The sequence below is a fragment of the Amphiura filiformis genome, chromosome 17 (assembly GCF_039555335.1).
Source record: "Amphiura filiformis chromosome 17, Afil_fr2py, whole genome shotgun sequence".
Taxonomy (NCBI): Eukaryota; Metazoa; Echinodermata; class Ophiuroidea; order Amphilepidida; family Amphiuridae; genus Amphiura; species Amphiura filiformis.
The window spans coordinates 60101954-60121633 of record NC_092644.1 but is presented as its reverse complement, the minus strand read 5'-3'; the positions used below and the strand labels follow the sequence as shown (position 1 = coordinate 60121633).

Genomic DNA, 19680 nt, shown 5'->3' with positions numbered 1-19680 from the left:
TTGGCTTGTGCCCCCATCAGACCCAGTCCCCTCCCCATCATGGTTGGTGCCCTCCATATGATGACTGACGCCACGCCACTGGTTGAATTGAGCAATGCCAGCTGCAGTAAATCTATTGAGGTAACTCTACCCATCCTCTTCTTTCCTCATCGTTCATCAGCAATTTCAGTAATCTCCCAAACATAATCCTAACCCTAAACTTAACTTTAAAGCATAATCATATATTCTTTTGGGATGGCAATAAGCATTCGTAACTCTTCTCGAAAAAGCAGAAAAAGAGAGGGAGAAACAAAATAATAACTGGCCTCAGCTCAGCTGCAGCTAATGAATTTATTTTACTCGATAAATATTTTACAATAAGGAAGAGTAAACATGAGCAAGGTTACATCATTTTGGTCTAACAAAGAAAGCCGCCACAGCACATTATGGCAGATATTGATTATGATCATATCAGCTACTTGCTTGACTTGTCTACATTCATGTCTTCTGTATATCAAGGTGTTATAGGAGTTCATTGGTAAAAGACAAAGAAAACTGCAGGAGGTGTTTGTCATGAAAAGCAATTTGCAAGATATATCATTAAATGTTTGGCCCACACATGGTATTATTATTGGTTTTGATAAGTACAGCTTTTTTAGCAGGTGATAGGAAGCACTATTAATGTAGACACTGATTAATTTGGCTTGGCGAGTGGTTATTTTGTAAGATTAAATAGCAAATAAGCAATTGTTAATTACTGTGATTTTTAAAGTACATTAACTTCACAAACTAATGTCCTATAACATGAGAATATACCCCAACTTATTCATATCAATGTGTGCATCCCATTACCATGGTAACACCAGTGCAGTTTGAGGGCATTTGAGTGTGATAAGTAATGTATGCGGTGTTCATAATGACCAATGACCAATTTATATTATACCTATGTCTCAAAGCCGCTGTGGGCATTCGGTTTTCTTAGCACACCAACGTCAGCTGAAACAGCAAATTCATTTCTTATTTCCTTTTTTTTAGTTTTTTGCCATAAAATTATAAAATTCTGAGACAAATTTGGAGGAAAAGTTACTTGATTCGATACTCGCAATGCTAACTAAACTTAAGGTATAAAACAATTGATATTTGTACTTCAATTGTGTAAATCAACCACAATTTCATGCTGTGTACCTTTGTACACTCCAAAATGACATCTCAATTCAAAATTAAATTTGAAAAAATAAAATTTTTAAAAAGTCATTCCGCTTTCGTTTGTGAAACTGCCATTGGCTTTGAGACTAAGTATTTTTTTAAGCCTAAATGCATGTTACCAAAAAACCTTTTTTGGTCATGCCTGTGTACACTGCACAGTAATCAGTATATTTCTTGAGGGACCCACCTGCATGGGTTAATGATCATGTTTTTGGATTCCTTGACGCAAAAGTAGTATAAAAGATACAAGCAAGACTTTGTTTTTTGAATTTTGATTTGCCATCTCCAATAGCATTTATTCCATCTCATCATTGGACCTCATAACACAATCCCTGTACAAGGACTATATGCAAACACAGCATTCTGTCAATTGGTAGTCTTAAATATCAGACAACATACACTGCTTAAATATTTTATTAAATGTACTATTGATTTGCACCCATGGAGATAATAGCAATATTGAATGGTATTACATATTGACAAATGGCTTACAAACAACTGGGTTATTGGAAAGAAAAGAGCTCATATCATGAGCAAATGACTAGAGCAAACTAGTGCAATATTATATCACGGTAGATGCACACATCAGAATTGAAATAGCATACATATGGGTAGTCTTTGTCAAAGATGCTCTGGAGGGGCTGCACCTACAGGGGTCTACGCCAAAGGCACAGATGCGAGACGAGGGCAAAAACCATCTCACTTTTTACCACACTATACTATACTCCTACACATGTTGGTAGCTTGCTGGTATCTATCAGTTTCCCAGTCTTTAACACAGACTAACATGGGTTAGTCTCTAAAGAATCATGGACAGGGGTTACAACCCGGGGGGGGGGTAGCTTCTTTAAGGGAAAGGTGGGTAGGATGTGCAGGCATGTTCCAGCTTTTTGGTATAACTTTGGGTTGCAATTTTCAGAAAACTGGTTAAGAGTGGGATGTTTTGTCAAATTGTTTTCCAAAACTCTGGAGAAGGTACAGAATAGTTTTAGCAATACTTGCATTTTTTTTTACATTATATATAGTTGTACATGCACTAGTATTCTTTGATCTTATTCAATAATAATAATAATAATCTAATTATAAATATCATGCACTAAATATCAAGCAATATCTTTAAAATAAAAGAGTTTTCATTTTCCCATCACTCCTGATTCCCACATTGTGCAACCAAGCATAGATGTTATTGCTAATTACATGCTGCCCATAGGGTTCAACATAAGTTCTGAGATATTTTCAAAAAATACCAAGGGCTATCTCCAGAACCACTGAATCAATACTGCACTTTCGTTGTAATGATTTTCGATTAATTTTTCATGCTCATCCCAAATATGGTCATGAAAATGTAAATTCTTAAACTTTTTTTAATTTTTAAAGAAAATTGGTAACTTGTTGTCTGCAGCCGACACCCGTAAGCAGAGGGCTAAGAAACAACAACTGACCTGATCTTGGACATATCACTTATCCATATATTTATTTAAGTTGTGCATATATTTCATTATACCAGCCAGCAGGTATACGTTTACACTGGACACAAAAGAAACACTGAGTGACTTTTACATTATACAAACAGTTGAAGATCACTTTAATTTCAAAACATTGCTTCAATTAAACAAACTCATTCCTTACACACAACACTGAGTATTTTGGAGACAATTTATAATGGTCAGATATGAGGTGGGTGGTGAGAAGCAAAACAAGTAGAAAATGATTAATTCACACATTCAAAGAAGCGCAAAAGACATTTTTGTGTGAAGAAAGTTTTTGAGAACATGCTGATAACAAGATCAAAAGTTTCATTTTCATGACATGTCAAACAATTTTCTCCCAACCAGTGAAAGACTCCCAGATGTCTTTCACCATGTTTTGCCCACAACATAACGCTCATTCTACAAAATCCGGTGCCAATAGCCTTTTTTCCATTCTTTGGTCCACAAAAACTTTGTCGAGCATTTAGGGCATCAAATGTGTTGTTTTTCTGGTAGAACTCAACGAGATCTACACGGACATATATAGTTTTCCATACTTTAAATGCTTTCTTCAGCCTGATTAACCCTTGCAAAGGCTCAAAAATCGCTAAAAATGCGTTTCCACAGCTCAAGTGTCACATCTAACCCTAAATATTTTCTTTGAATAAATGCGATTTCTTTACATATTTGTTGTTTTTTAATTAGATAACGCACCATCATATTGTTTATCAACATTATTTTTTAGTGATTAAAATGTCTTTGTGTAATTCTAAAATAAATTGCACTTTCCACCAAAACGCTGTGAGCTACGTTACCTTTTTAACACACGTTATTGGAAAGAAGTAAAACAGAGGTATCAATGTAATTTGCGGTTTTTGAAAGGAAACACTCATAGGTTTTTAAAAATCACAGTAAAAATCGTGATGCTGTAGCATGTTTGGCATAGAAATGTTGTAAACATTGAAATTTCGACCGACCATGTTAAGATTGGTGAGCTACGTTACCAGGATTCTATAGTATGCACTTGTATTACATGTACTTCCTAATAATATGTGAAAGCTACCAGTGGTCGAACCCCATTTATATTAGAATTAACCGACATAACGTTCTAACTTTCGCAAATCACATTATAAACATTAAAAACCAGTGAACTACGTTACTGTGAGCTACGTTACACACTCATTTACGCATCTTCAAAACTTCTATGAAATGGTGAAATCTGTTTTACATTTCACTCAAGTGATCTTTAATTTGCTTTTTATGACCTTGGATTGAGTAAAACAGCCCATTTTATAGTCGGTAACGTAGCTCACATTACATTGAGTTTTAGTGTTAAAAACATCATGACTTCCTGAAAGAAAAATATGCAAGTGGTGTTGGCAATTTTTTACATCTGAAAGTAGTGATACATTTACTTTTAAAAAACACAAAAAGCAGGTCTTTTTGAACAACTTTTATTTTTTCTATTTTTTTAGTGGATTGGCACCGGATTTTGTAGAATGAGCGATAATCCTTTTGGGCTCCATTTACAAATATTTTGAAACATGTCTCAGACAATCAGGAAACCAAGAATATATTGTTTTTCAACCACTAAACTTGTAGTAATCCCAAATAGGGAAGGGGGCTGCCGGCTGGTGGAATTGACCCCCCGCCTTTCAACTCCCTCTCACACTCAATTTGTTTTACTGTCACCAAAAGACCCCCTTTTCAAGAATTTTGTACACATTTCTAATAATCTCTCACATTTTAAAAATAAATGTTGTTGAACATTTTATACTTTTATATTTTGACCTACAATTTGTTCCAGTTTCATAGAAAGACCCATGTTTAATATAAAATTGGATCAATTGAGCCCATATTAATTGGTCGAGCTTTGAGTTTTAAAATATTAGATGAGACGTAGTAGAGTCCAATTTTGTAAAATTCATAGCTCCACCAATAAATATTTTGGCGTGTAAAGCATCAAATTTTACTTTGTTTTGGATCCAATATTTTCACACACTTGGACTATCTAAACATAATAATGGTTAAAATGTTCCCCCATCTTGGAGAAAGACACCTAGTTTTGAACTGTGAATTCCATCACTTCCAACTTAAGGGATGGGGTATGAACGTTTGGACAGTATTTATTGTGGGACCAGGGGTGCAAATTGTGACTTCTTCCTCAGGAGCAAGGTTTTTAGGCTCAAGATTTCCTCAATCATACCATGCATAAAATAGCTTTATTCTGCACTTCAAAAGATGAGAATGTTAACATAGCGTGTATTTTTAGAGCGACTGTAAGTTAGGTCTTCAAGCTTCCAAAAAGGCTTTATGACGACAATGTGCGCGAGCGCGCAAAAATTTGGAATTTTACACTGGTTTGGGGTCAATTTTGGTCGGACAGAGGATCCTTTCCCCTTTTATTTTCCTTTACCCCAATTCCTCTTTCATTTTTTTGTCAGAGGAGCACAACTTGTTTAGTGCTTTATGGGTCGTTCTTCTTTTTAAATTTCCTCAATATTTTCTCAGTGGCATTAGTATTGATACACTGAATTCCTTAATGACTTTTGTTCCCATAAAATCCTCATTGCTGCCTCTCTATAAATTTCCTCAGATATGATTGCCGCCTCCGAATTTCCTCAGATATGAGCCCTGTTTCTACCTGTCTTCTTCCAACTTCTTTTTTTTCCTGTTAAATTACATTGAATACCTCCTATGGTGATGAATTGTAAATTTCCTCATATTCCATTTCCATATTCAAACCAACATCTTCCTCTTTTTTGCTCTTATTTCTTGAACAATAATGTGAATTCCTCCAAATTTTGCACAACCAGTGTCTTTAAAAATTTCCTCTCTTCCAGTCAGTAGCCTGGGGATTTGCCATTTTTTGGTCTAATATCCATATCGTCTACATCCATTTCATCTAAACCCATTTGGTCTATATCCACTACGTCCAATAATCATTTGGTCCTTTAACCATTTGGTCCGATAACCATTTAGTCCGATAACCATTTAGTCTAATAACCAATAAGTCTAAAACCATTTAGTCTAACAACCATTTAGTCTAATACCCATTTGGTCTATAACCAATAGGTCTAATAGCCATTTGGTCTAATACTCATTTGGTCTACAAACCATTTAGTCTTACAAGCATTTAGTTTATTAATAAATAGACGAAATGGTATTAGACTAACTGGTTATGACCATACGAGTATTAGACCAAATGGGTATTAGACCAAATGGTTATTAAAGAAATATTAGACCAAATGGTTATTAGACTAAATGGTTAGTAGACATACCGGTTATTAGACCAAACAATATTAGACGAAATGGACATTAGACTATATGATTATTAGACTACGTGGCAATTAGCCTTTCTGGTGATAGACCAATTGAATACAGACTAAACGGGAATTAGACCAAATGGTATTAGACCAAATGGCAATAGACCAGTAGCCTCACTTCCGCACAGCCCTCCCCTATTATCTTGTACCTCACTCTTTTTCTTTCCTCTTTTCCCTCTTCCTCATCTCTTTTCTTTTCTTCTGTCTCCCTCATTTTTCCTCTCTTTCTTTTTTCTTCCCATGCATTATTTCCTCAATTTTGTCTCTCATTTCCTAGGAGCGGTGCTCCCCGCTCCCGCACAATTTGCATCCCTGTGTGGGACATTAGAGTACATCAGACATATCGAATTGCATTCTGAATACGAAGAATGTCCTTCTGATATCAAACAATTTTGATGTTTTGAAATTCGCAATGTAATACACATTTTATGGCGAATGATTAAAAATTGATATTTAACAGTATTCGAAGTAAATTTTATAAATCTGATGATGTAGGTGGGATGAAAAACCGACGATCAATTGAAAATTTTGACCTTTCGTATTGAAGATATGGATTTTTTTCACAAAACACCAAAAAAAATTAGGTCTTTTGGGAAAAAAAATCCATATCTTCAATACAAAAGGTCAAAATTTTCAATTCGATCAATCGGCTTTTTCTCCCAGCTACATACACTTTAAGAATATATCATTAGATTTATAAAATTTACTTGAGGACTGTTATATATCAAAATGTAAAAATATCAAATTTTTATGAATTTCAAAAAATGAAAATTATTTGATATCATCAGAAAGACATTCTTCGTATTCAGAATGCAATTCGATATGTCTGATGTGCTCTCATGTCCCACAAAAAATACTGTCGAAACGCTCATTCCAGATCCCTTAAGGTGGCTGTGTACTCTCAGACATGCATGTAGTAAAAGTGCAATAACTTTGTAATTATTCGCGCAAAACATATAAAAGTACACATTTTTATGAAGGCAAGACATCAATAAATCTTAATATAAATACAGATTTGGGGTAAAAACAACAATTTTGAAGAAAATCACAAAAAAGTGAGTTTTTAGCAATATTTGTTAGGTACATCATAACAAAAAAACACTCTTTCCAAAATATTTTATTTTGTTTTTAGCTCAATCTTGAGGCTCCATTCCAAAAACGGTTTTTTTATTTTTTTTTGATATTGGCCTTATTTTTTGAGATATTGACCATATAAAGCATCAAAATAACTTTTTTTATTTCAAAAACACCTATTTGTACAAAATGATGCCCAAAATCGGAAATAGACCAAAATATAAAAAATCAGAAAACCGTTTCTTGAGTCGATCATGCTTTTTACGATGATCATATTTGCTTACCTATAGATGCTGTATTTATTGAGTTATCGTGTACCTAAATCGTCATTTTACCGAGAAAATGAACATTGAAATAATGGCCGTTGAAGTTTAAAGTGGTCACATTTTGCAATTTCATCGATTCTCACAGGAGAATGCGACAGTTTTCGTTTTTGAAACTTATATTACGTGAACATCGGGTAAATCCACAGCCCCTTGAGAAGTTTGAGCGAAATCCATTCATAACTTGATATTTAAATCGGGGAAAGAACTTGAAAAAACCACATTTTATCAGCTAAAACGGAGCCATTTGACCACTAGGTTTTTGTGAAATCAGTGCTTCCGTGGTGTTTCCATAAGATGCGCCACAAGATGCAGATAAGCGTCGCGTTAAGTCGCGTATTTGTGCGTTAACAAATTGCGCGATACGCAACGCGATGAGTTGTTATGCCAGCGTGTACCTTGCTGGTACAACAAAGATTTTCTTTCCTTTTCAATTTCAAACACGAGTGGAATAGTGAAATAAAATCCTTAAAATATTGCAGTTGGAGTTTACAAATCTGGATTTTCATTCCTTGTATTTATAAACTAGAAACCACGGTTGTGTTTGACCAAACACGAATATCTATGCCCGTGATGACCACACCTAACCCCCTTCCCCTATTCACAAACGAAAACTTGGTGAGCACCATGTGAAACCCCTTGTTTTAAACTTTCATTTGATATACATGTTATGCTCATAACACTAGACTGGCCCACACTCTCTCTAATACCCTACCAAGCCTTCACTCTCATTTATACCCCACCAGACCCTCACTCTCTCTAAAACACCACCAGACTGGACCACACTCTCTCTGATACCCCACCAGACCCTCACTCTCTCTTATACTCCACCAGAAACTCACTCGCTCTAAAACACCACCAGGCTGACCCATACTCTCTCTAATACCCCACCAAGCCTTCACTCTCTTATACTCCACTATACACTCACTCTCTCTAAAACTCCACCAGACCGGCACACACTCTCTCTTATACCCTACCAAGCCTTCACTCTCTCTTATATCCCACCAGACCATCAATCTCTCTAAAACACCACCAGACTGGACCACATTCGCTCTAATACCCCACCAGACCCTCACTCTCTCTTATACTCCACCAGACACTCACTCGCTCTAAAACACCACCAGGCTGACCCAAACTCTCTCTAATACCCCACCAAGCCATCACTCTCTCTTATACTCCACCAGACACTCTCTAGCTCTAAAACACTACCAGACTGGCACACACTCTAATACCCCACCAGACCCTCACTCTCTCTTATACGCCACCAGACACTCACTCGCTCTAAAACACCACCAGGCTGACCCAAACTCTCTCTAATACCCCGCCCAGCCATCACTCTCTCTTATACTCCACCAGACACTCACTCGCTCTAAAACACCAACAGGCTGACCCATACTCTCTCTAATACCCCACCAAGCCTTCACTCTCTCTTATACTCCACCAGACACTCACTCGCTCTAAAACACCAACAGGCTAACCAATACTCTCTCTAATACCCCACCAAGTCTTCACTCTCTCTTATACTCCACCAGACACTCACTCGCTCTAAAACACCACCAGGCTGACCCAAACTCTCTAATACCCCACCCAGCCACCACTCTCTCTTATACTCCACCAGACACTCACTCGCTCTAAAACACCAACAGGCTGACCCATACTCTCTAATATCCCACCAAGCCTTCAATCTCTCTTATACTCCACCAGACACTCACTCGCTCTAAAACACCACCAGGCTGACCCAAACTCTCTCTAATACCCCACCCAGCCATCACTCTCTCTTATACTCCACCAGACACTCACTAGCTCTAAAACACCCCAGATTGGTGCACACTCTCTCTAATACCTCACCAGACCCTCACTCTCTCTTATAATCCACCAGGCGCTCACTCGCTCTAAAACACCAACAGGCTGACCCATACTCTCTCTAATACCCCACCAAGCCTTCACTCTCTCTTATACTCCACCAGACACTCACTCGCTCTAAAACACCACCAGGCTGACCCAAACTCTCTTTAATACCCCACCCAGCCATCACTCTCTCTTATACTCCACCAGACACTCACTCGCTCTAAAACACCAACAGGCTGACCTATACTCTCTCTAATACCCCACCAAGCCTTCACTCTCTCTTATACTCCACCAGACACTCACTCGCTCTAAAACACCACCAGGCTGACCCAAACTCTCTCTAATACCCCACCCAGCCATCACTCTCTCTTATACTCCACCAGACACTCACTAGCTCTAAAACACCCCCAGATTGGCGCACACTCTCTCTAATACCTCACCAGACCCTCACTCTCTCTTATAATCCACCAGACACTCACTCGCTCTAAAACACCAACAGGCTGACCCATACTCTCTCTAATACCCCCAAGCCTTCACTCTCTTATACTCCACCAGACACTCACTCGCTCTAAAACACCACCAGGCTGACCCAAACTCTCTCTAATACCCCACCCAGCCATCACTCTCTCTTATACTCCACCAGACACTCACTCGCTCTAAAACACCAACAGGCTGACCCATACTCTCTCTAATACCCCACCAAGCCTTCACTCTCTTATACTCCACCAGACACTCGCTCGCTCTAAAACACCACCAGGCTGACCCAAACTCTCTCTAATACCCCACCCAGCCATCACTCTCTCTTATACTCCACCAGACACTCACTAGCTCTAAAACACCCCCAGATTGGCGCACACTCTCTCTAATACCTCACCAGACCCTCACTCTCTCTTATAATCCACCAGATACTCACTCGCTCTAAAACACCAACAGGCTGACCCATACTCTCTCTAATACCCCACCAAGCCTTCACTCTCTCTTATACTCCACCAGACACTCACTCGCTCTAAAACACCACCAGGCTGGCCCAAACTCTCTCTAATACCCCACCAAGACATCACTCTCTCTTATAATCCATCAGACCCTCACTCTCTCTGAAACACCACCAGACTGGAGAATACCCCTTTAATCCCAAACTATTGTGTCCCTTTAAGCGGATAACCTCTTAACCCCATTGTACGTCTTGGCGTATATTTGAAGCCTTCATCATTGCAAATACAGGTAGCTACCAAAATGCTACCTATTGCGATACACTGTGTTAACCGGTCGTACCTATTTTGCTTTTTAAAGCATATGAACTTTGACCTCTGGGGTTGTGGCTAGCATAGCATACTTCTAGGGTCATAGGCCATCATTGTACCAAGTATGAACCCTGAGGCCGCTATAGTTTTTGAGCTAGAGCTGTTTGAAATTTTACACATATTGCCCCCTGTAGCCCATGACCTTTGACCTTTGGGGTCGGGGGTACCCTAGGATGTATCTAGGGGTCATGGGCCATCATTGTACCAAGTATGGGCCCCAAGGCTACTTTAGTTCTTGAGCTAGAGGAGTGCAAAGAACTGGTCTTGAGAAGAAGGAGAAGGAGACGAAGTCAAGACTAAACACAACAATACAATATCTATGCCACTGCTTCCACGGGCATAGATAAAAACATAGCAAGGTACAAACATATCATAAAAACTCAATTTTGAGAAAGAAACAATGGCTAGAGTACACAGCCGCGTTAAGTAACCCCCAGCCCCCTGGATTTGTCTCCCACATGTGCAGCATATTTTGGACAGCCCCCTGGCTTCAAATCCTATATAGCGTAATAGTTTAGTTGAGGCAAAAAAACAACCAGATGTTTGCTTGCCCTCAACCGACCGACCCTAATTTTGGAAATCAGAAAAAAGGTTTTTTTCTATTTACTGTACAAAAGAATACCGACCCTATTTTTGGACATTCCTGAAAAGTTTTTTTTCTTTTCAAATTTGTGCATTCTGAAGATGTAAAAAATATGTATTTTAGAGCTTGTGTTCAACATTTTAGTTGTTTTGTAATGTTAATTGATTCATTTTGACACCAAAATTGTCTGATTTTTCATATTTTGAGCCTTAATTAAGGGATCAAAAATGAGCGTTTATTATGCGTTTAGACAGTATTTTTTGTGGGACATGAGAGCACCTTAGACCTATCAATTGCATTCTGAATCTGAAGCATGTCTTTCTGATATCAAATAATTTTCATTTTTTAAAATCACAATATAATACAAATTTTATGACAAATTATAAAAATTTGATATTTTTCAAATTTTTGATATATAACAGTCCTCGAAAGTAAATTATATAAATCTAATGATATATTCTTAAAGTGTATGTAGCAGGGAGGAAAAGCCGACGGTCAACTGAAAATTTTGACCTTTCATATTGAAGATATGGATTTTTTTCCCAAAAGACCTAATTTTTTGGTGTTTTGGGAAAAAATCCATATCTTCAATAATGAAAGGTCAAAATTTTCAATTGATCGTCGGCTTTTCATCCCACCTACATACACTTTAAGTTTAAATCATCAGATTTATAAAGTTTACTTCAAGTACTGTTAAATATCAAAAATATCAATTTTAATGATTTGCCATAAAATGTGTATTAAATTGCGAATTTCAAAAATCAAAATTATTTGATATCAGAAGGATATTCTTCGTATTCAGAATGCAATTCGATATGTCTGATGTGCTCTGATGTCCCAAAATAAATACTGTCCAAATGTTCATACCCCAGCCCTTAATACAAACAGTAGAGTTTGCTAGTAATTAAAAAAAAAAGAAATCCTGACCGACCGACTCAATTTTGAAAATTCATTTGAGGGCAAGCAAACAATTTTTTTTATTGGCCTGATGATAATGTTTTCACAGGCAACTATCAAAATCATATTGCTATTTTTTTTTAAATATTTTCAAATTTTAAATTTTCAAATTTTAATATTAAATTATTTTAGAAAAAATAAGTCATGACTTACCAAATCTTCATCTGTGAGCTCTGGAGGTACTGTGGATATAATATAGATTTCAAAATATTGTTATATTTTGAAAACAGTAAATTAAAATACAAACTAGAAACGTCGCGGTTTTCGACGCAAGGCGTCGAATGGGATGCCTCCACCAGGATGACCCCAAAATGACCTTGCAATGACCCCTTGGTGACCCCGGCAGACCCTGAAATGACCTTCCAAAAATTTGGCTCTAAATGTTGAGTGTACCCACCAAGTTTCATGCCCGTACGACCAATTTGATTAATTTGACCTCAGATGACCCTGGATGACCCCAAAATGACCTTCCAGAAATTTTGCTCTAAATGTTGACTGTACCCACCAAGTTTCAAGCCCATATGACAATTTTTAGTAATTTGACCTCAGATGACCCCTTGGTGACCCCGCAATGACCTTCCAGACATTTGGCTCTAAATGTTGACTGTACCCACCAAGTTTCAAGCCCATATGACAATTTTTAGTAATTTGACCTCAGATGACCATCCAGAAATTTGGCTCTAAATGTTGACTGTACCCACCAAGTTTCAAGCCCATATGACAATTTTTAGTAATTTGACCTCAGATGACCCCTTGGTGACCCCGGATGACCCCAAAATGACCTTCCAAAAATTTGGCTTTAAATGTTGACTGTACCCACCAAGTTTCATGCCCATACATGTACGACAGTTTTTGTAATTTGACCTCAAATGACCTTTGACCTCAGTATATGACCTTGAACCCCACCCAAAAAAAAGTATCCAGAGTTTTTGACCATGACCCACCTATCCTGAAAATATGAAGTCAATCCGCCCAACCATGCCCGAGATACAGCATCCGGACGGACGGAAGCACGGAAGCTCGGACATTGCAAAAACAGTATGCCTCGCGGTGGAGGCATAAAATACATACATTTCATCATAATACAAGAACTGTCTTTAAAAAGACAATGACAATGAACATTATATGCACATACAGCCACTCCTATAATGAGCACAAATTCAAACTTGATCAAACATGAAATAAGCCAGATCAATTATTTTTGTTAAAACAACTTTTGTTTTTAAAAATTATATTTGAGAAAATGCTTTTAATTACTTTGATGAAAGGATATTTGCAAATATCCAAAAAACACCCTGTAGGTTTATGACTATTGGAAGCTACTTCTCAAACAAAGTTATTTGCTAAAACAATACGGTACCGTACTTGAATCAATATAAATAATTCAGCTCAGATTTAAGTTAATAGAGTTTTAATTATCATACCAATATTCTCTCATATTGACAAAGCAGAAGGTGACATCAATTGATAAACATACAGATATTGATGTTACATTGTATGACATAGTTACTAGGAGCATAAAATCAACTGGAAACTGTACAAAATATATAAACACAGCCAAAAAAGAAAGTCTCCAGTAGTTCCATCCCCATTAAATCAGAGTCTGATGAGTTTATGGCAAAATAATTTATATAATAGTTTTCTATACACTTTCCCTCAAACGTTGATACCAAATTTGATATCCAAAGTTTAATTATCATGACCATAGGAGCCGTTGTTTGGAAATTCGTGCCATTTTAAAAATGACAAATTACGAATAATTCGTAATTATTAACCACGCAAAATCCAATGCTTATTATGTGGCCTGAAGCAACCCGTACAGGAATCATTGCACACTTGCCTGCGCACAATTGAAAGAGCGGGTATTTGATTTGCATTTTGACATGCATGGGTAAACCTTTAACCTGCCGCCCTATTCAGGCGATTTAATTCTTAGCACTCACGCTAGCTCTGCTTACGTGATACAATTCCTATGTCATTTTTAAAATTGCGCGATTTCCAAACAACGGTTTCTATGCTCACGATGATTAAACTTTCGATATCAAATTTGGTATCAACCTTTGAAGGAAAGTGTATAGAAAACTATTATATAAATTATTTTGCCATAAACTCATCAGACTCTGATTAAATGGGGATGGAACTACTGGAGACTTTCTTTTTTGGCTGTGTTTATGTGATGCGATCAAGCAAAATGAGTTGAATGTCGGAAATCATAATTTTGAGATATATCCAATATTAGTATTCAAATTCCTTTGTGTTTTGTTGTTCTGAGCAACACAAAAATGGCAATATATCTGGAACTGTAAGTCTAATTATGATGGGGTTTTCAGCAAAATAAAGCTCACAAAATGGCTCATGCAATAAAATTGAAAACTGAATTTTGATTTTGGTCGACATCAGACTCATTTGGCTTGATCGCATCACATGAGCTCTTATGAGGGTAGGTGGATTAAAATAGCCGTACCTAATCTCATATAATATACAATGTTTTCAGAACTATGTACAAAGAGGGTAAGTTTTCTAGTACTTATTTGAACGTCCTCTTAGGTTCATTTTGATGGTAATGAAAATGACGACAAAAATGAAGCTGAAGTTGTTGATGAAGATGAATATAATGACAATTTTTATTTGGCCCATTCTAAAGACTTACCGACTGATAGCTTTTTCTCTGGCATTATGTTCAGAGTCAGCTGATATCAAAATGAAAAGGGTTCATAACATCATTCCGGCACATTTCAGATGTATCTGGATTTTACATGTAGATGCTTCATGCATGGACACCTGGATCATTGGCAAAAGGCTTACATCTTGAACTAATGTGGTTTCCCAGTGCTGTGAATTAACTGGATCTATTCTGGAAAAAATAAGCATTTAGTTTACGATCATCTTGATATTACGAACTTACGAAAGGTAATATCTGTAAAAATATTTTTGGCCCAAACAGCAAACCATTGGAGGTCCAAAACAAGTCAGCAAAGGCTGGAACCCTTTTCAAACAATGGACATTTTTTATTATTTTTAAAGTGCACACTAATAGGCATAATCGGATCTAAGCATATTTAGTGTTATGTCAATAAAGTTTCAATTACCGTACTGACGCGAGTATAGTCCCACCCCGTTTTTGGGTGAACATTTTTTCAAAATTGGGGGTGGGACTATACTCAATTTCAAAAAAAAAATTATTAAAAAAAAAATAATTTTTTTAAAGTTTTTTATTTTTTTGGTTTTGTAGTGTCCCTGGACCTAGCCTTTCTGAAAGGCCCGTTGGTTATTTTCCCACATAAATTTTCTTTTATGTTATTAGGCCTACTAGTATTAGCAATAAAAATGGCAAATTCAATGAAATTAGGCAAAATAAAGTAATTAAAACGTTACTAACACATTCATGCACTTAAAAACATTAAAAACTAAATAAGTAAATATTGGTCCGATTTCCAAGGTGATTTTCAAAGTGTGCAAGTGCTTTTAAAATTAAGTGTGCTCTTTTTAAAATGATTTCAATTGTTTTGAAAGGGTTCCAGCCTTTGTTATCAACCATTGTTGACTTGTTTTGGAACTTCAATACTTTGCTTTTTTGACCAATTTTTTTTTAAATCAAAGAAGAGGTTTTTTTAAAAATGTTTTGGCTCCCAAGAAAAACGTTTAGAATTGACATCCTTAGTAGGGTGGGGAAACAGGAAACAAAGCCTTGCAAAGTGTAGCCGGTATCACAATTGATACTATTAAAGCCATATTATAACATTTGCTGAGGAGAACGCCCTAAAAAAAAAATTAAATTCTGGTTTTTACATGATTGTAATGTACTTTGTCAAAGATACTCTGCAAAAATCAAGACTTTAGGTGCTGTAGTTTTGTAAAAATCCGAGATTTTGAATAAAACGATGGAACCTGCGTTTATGATTGAAATATTAGTCGAACACGTATGCAGAGTACATTACACGTCATGGGATACACATACACACACACACGGAGGATCGTACCGTATTACAACCGCGGGAGTAACATGCATGGGCGTTAGTAGTAAATTCCAATTTTCTATGCTTTACCTCACTTGTTTGGCTCAAAATTAAAAGGGGACATATCTGACAGTAAAAGCTAACATTTTATGGAAAATAAATGCTAATCTATTTTTACAGAAATGTTATAATATGGCTTTAATTTAAAATGTATGGAAATTTTTCCTGAGGATGGGAGGGGGGGGGGCAAACGTGGGGGGAGGCAAAGTAAAATCTTGAAGGGGGTAGCATATAATTGTGAACATTTTTCTCTATGCCTCAAATAGTGTTATTTTTTGTTCTGACCGGTGGGAGGGGGACATTGTACTTGTATTGAGTCTCGGTTAGATAGTCCTTACAGTTACCCTGGTAGTTACAGTACCTAGCAAATTAACTTTGAATACTGTGAAGGTATAATTAAAAACTTTTGCCTCAAGTTCAGTTTTCCACTTCACTAATTCTGGCCTGATTGGAGATTGATTATAAGACAAATAAAGAAATTAATTGTTGGTCCTTGTCCTTGTTCCCACTCACATAGTTGTTTGGAGTTGGTCCATATTTCATTTTTCAAATTTCAAGTATAACTTTTGATTTTACACCTTTCTACAGCATTCCAGTATGATGTTAAAAACACTTAACCATGCGCAGGGGGTGACTGAGGGGGATGCCCCCTCCAAGTTTGTAAAATTGAGGCCCAATTGAAGCCATTTGGTTGGATGGTTTTGACACTATTATTATGTAAAATTTTAATTGGAAAACATTAAAAATGTGTAAAAATAAAGACCCAATTAAATATATTCCTGGATTGCTTTACACATAAAGTGTATGGGTGTCCAAAACAAACAAAAACAGCCACTTGTTTATCCATACTCTGGGGGTGTCTGAGGGGGATGTTCCTTCCTGAGAAGTTTTTAACTTATGTGGAAGGACATTTGATATCATGCCCCCAATTTATTGCCTCCCCCCACTTTGAAAAGTTGTCCCGGGTCCTGGTCCCAGATAATGGTACATGTACACTGTATGCTGAGGGGCCTGTAGACATACATGTATACCATCACGGAATGGATGTCATTAGTTGGAACCCTAAAGTTTAGGCTAAACCTCATAGCCCTAGTTGTTCCTTCCTCACCATTTTTACACTATTAGTAGACTAAGGAGGTGGCCATATATACTTTCATGTGTACATACTAAACTTCTAAAGTTGAGACACGATCACTGTATTTTGTACAGATCTATAGTCTGATACCATTTTATATGCTGATACTGTGTAAAGCACCACTGACCTTGTCAGTACTATAGCCAGATGTGGCATGCAATGATGGTGATGGAGGCTCTAGGTTCGTAGGTCGTATTTAACAACATATTAAAGTTTGGTGAAAGTAAATATTATACTTACTTTTTAAGTTGGAGGTAGCACACTAAATTAATCACAACATCCAGTTCACTGTTATCACTAGAGCAATTACATATCCCGTTACAACATGACAATCATGATATCAGTACAGAACAGTGATCATAATATTGGAGATCGATGTATTCACCTCCCCACACAGCGTCCAATGTTGCTACTGGCAATGATGATGAATGGGGCAAGGAGCAATTATAATCCACCTGCAGCGTTTCTATAACATAATCCAAACTTTGAAACTCCAGGCCAAGCATATTTCTTTATACAGAAACTAATCAATCAATACGTTACAATAGTTTTGACATTATTATACAGTAAATTTCTTCGATTTTAGCTGCAGAAGTATACATACAAAAATTATATTGTTTAAACTTTTACTAATTTACAATATTAAACACCATCTAGCGGTTCCAATTACTGGTATAAATAGACTTGACCAAGTCTTTTTGAATCGAAGTTTTTTTACACTTTGGTTTTGAAACAGGCTACTCTACTAGCAAGTTCAGACCAAAGTTTCTGAAAGTGGAAATTAAATATCATCAGACAAATATTTTATGAACTTTGGAAATATCATGAAATACTTTCTTCAAAATTCTTCTCTTGCCAAGCTTTTCTAGACAACTTCACTCTTTGTAGGGCTGCCAGTGGCGTAGATTTCTTTTTGACATTGAGAGGATGGTGTTGGAAAAAATATAGTGAATCCAGCACCTTTTGGCGTAAGAATAAGTTTATGGTACAAATGCGTGTGAAGCGCGCTTTTGGGACTAAAATGGCCAAATATGGGGTTAATTTAGTCAGAAACCCACACACAGGTGTCAACATTTGGGGAGATGATTGTATGGACCATCCCCCGGCAAAATATTGGGGATTTACCCCCAGGATCTACGCCTATCATGAGGGCTGCCAACTTTTTGGAATTGCTTGGAGTGAGATATTGTTGACGGCAGGGGCAGGCCCGTATGCAGGGGTGCTGATTTTGAAAAAGTGGACTTTTTTCAAGAGGGGGGCAATTTTGTGAAAAGTGGACTTTCTTCCCAAAATTTGAACCTTTTTTGACCGGAAAAGCGTTAAAAACCTGAATTCTTTGCTCGCTACTCTCGCAAATTAAACAGAAACATTGTTTGCAGACTAAAATTGTTGACCCCGAATGTTTTTGTATCTTTTCATTGTCAGGGCGTTCCTCACAACAACAAAAATTTTTATTTTTGGTGTGCGAAAGTGGGCATGTAAATTGCAACTCATATCGAATGAATGAATAAGAGTTGATGGCCAATGCTTTTTGTAGACAAGTCCAAAGCTGTCCATATTGGGTTAGAATCCAGACAGGTAACCAACTTGTTATTCCATGGGCCCATGCAAGGGGGCAAACTAAGGAAGTAAGAGTTTTGTCCAGTGGCGAAGTAAGAGTTTTGTCCAGTGGCGTAGATTTCTTTTTGACATTGAGGGGGATGGGGTTGGAAAAGATTTCTTGAAGTATAGTGAATCCAGCACCTTTTGGCGACCAAATAAGTTTATGGTACAAATGCGCGCTTTGCCATATCAAAGCTAAAATGATGAAATATGGTGCAAAAGGTGAATATAATTATTAGCGTGCAAAAATTTGCAATTTTGGGGCTAAAATGGCCAGATAAGAGGCAAAATATTGGGGGGATTTATCCCCCCCCATCCCCCTGGGATCTACGCCTATCATTGTGTCCTGATTGCAAGCTATTGGATGGGAAACAGGGTCTATAATGGCTGATTTGGCATAAAATTCAAGTCTTTCTGTCTCAATAGTTTTCAGATCATGCATGCAAACTTTATTTGATTGGGACTTATTTTTATATACGGCCAAAAAAAAAAAAAAGGTTCGTCTCAAAGCTTATGCACAGATTTGTAAAATCCCACGATTTGACAAAAAACAAATGCAGAATTTTTTTTAGTTTTTTCCAGAAAAAATCTCGAAAATCAGACTTTTTCTCAAAATACCATGAAAAAAGTCGGAATAAAAAAAAAAAAAAAAAAAATCGCATTTCGCATTTGTTTTTAAATTTCTTGTGAGCTTTGAGACAAACTTTTTTTTTTTTGGCCTAACAAACTATTTGAAACCAGTTTTACATTTCAGTCACCCTGGTGGACTCCTAGCCCCCCGGGGGTAGTCGGGTTTTGTATACGCCCATGTAAAATCAATGCAGAGACAACTGGCCGGATGGCCTCACTGTAGGGTGTGTG

At 37.0% G+C, this 19680-nt stretch overlaps 1 protein-coding gene across 1 annotated transcript in view; it reads right to left on the bottom strand.

The window, feature by feature from the left end:
• The window catches only part of LOC140138088 (regulator of G-protein signaling 22-like), a 43292-nt gene extending 25640 nt beyond the window's left edge, over nucleotides 1-17652 (bottom strand). Inside the window, exons 1-3 of the mRNA XM_072159964.1 lie at nucleotides 17458-17652; nucleotides 14717-14920; nucleotides 12220-12248 (exon numbers count right to left, since the gene is read on the bottom strand). Of these exons, the coding sequence (XP_072016065.1) occupies nucleotides 12220-12248; nucleotides 14717-14741 (54 nt within the window). The 5' untranslated portion in view covers nucleotides 14742-14920; nucleotides 17458-17652. The remainder of the gene's footprint in view (nucleotides 1-12219; nucleotides 12249-14716; nucleotides 14921-17457) is intronic.
• Nucleotides 17653-19680: the final 2028 nt, after the last annotated feature.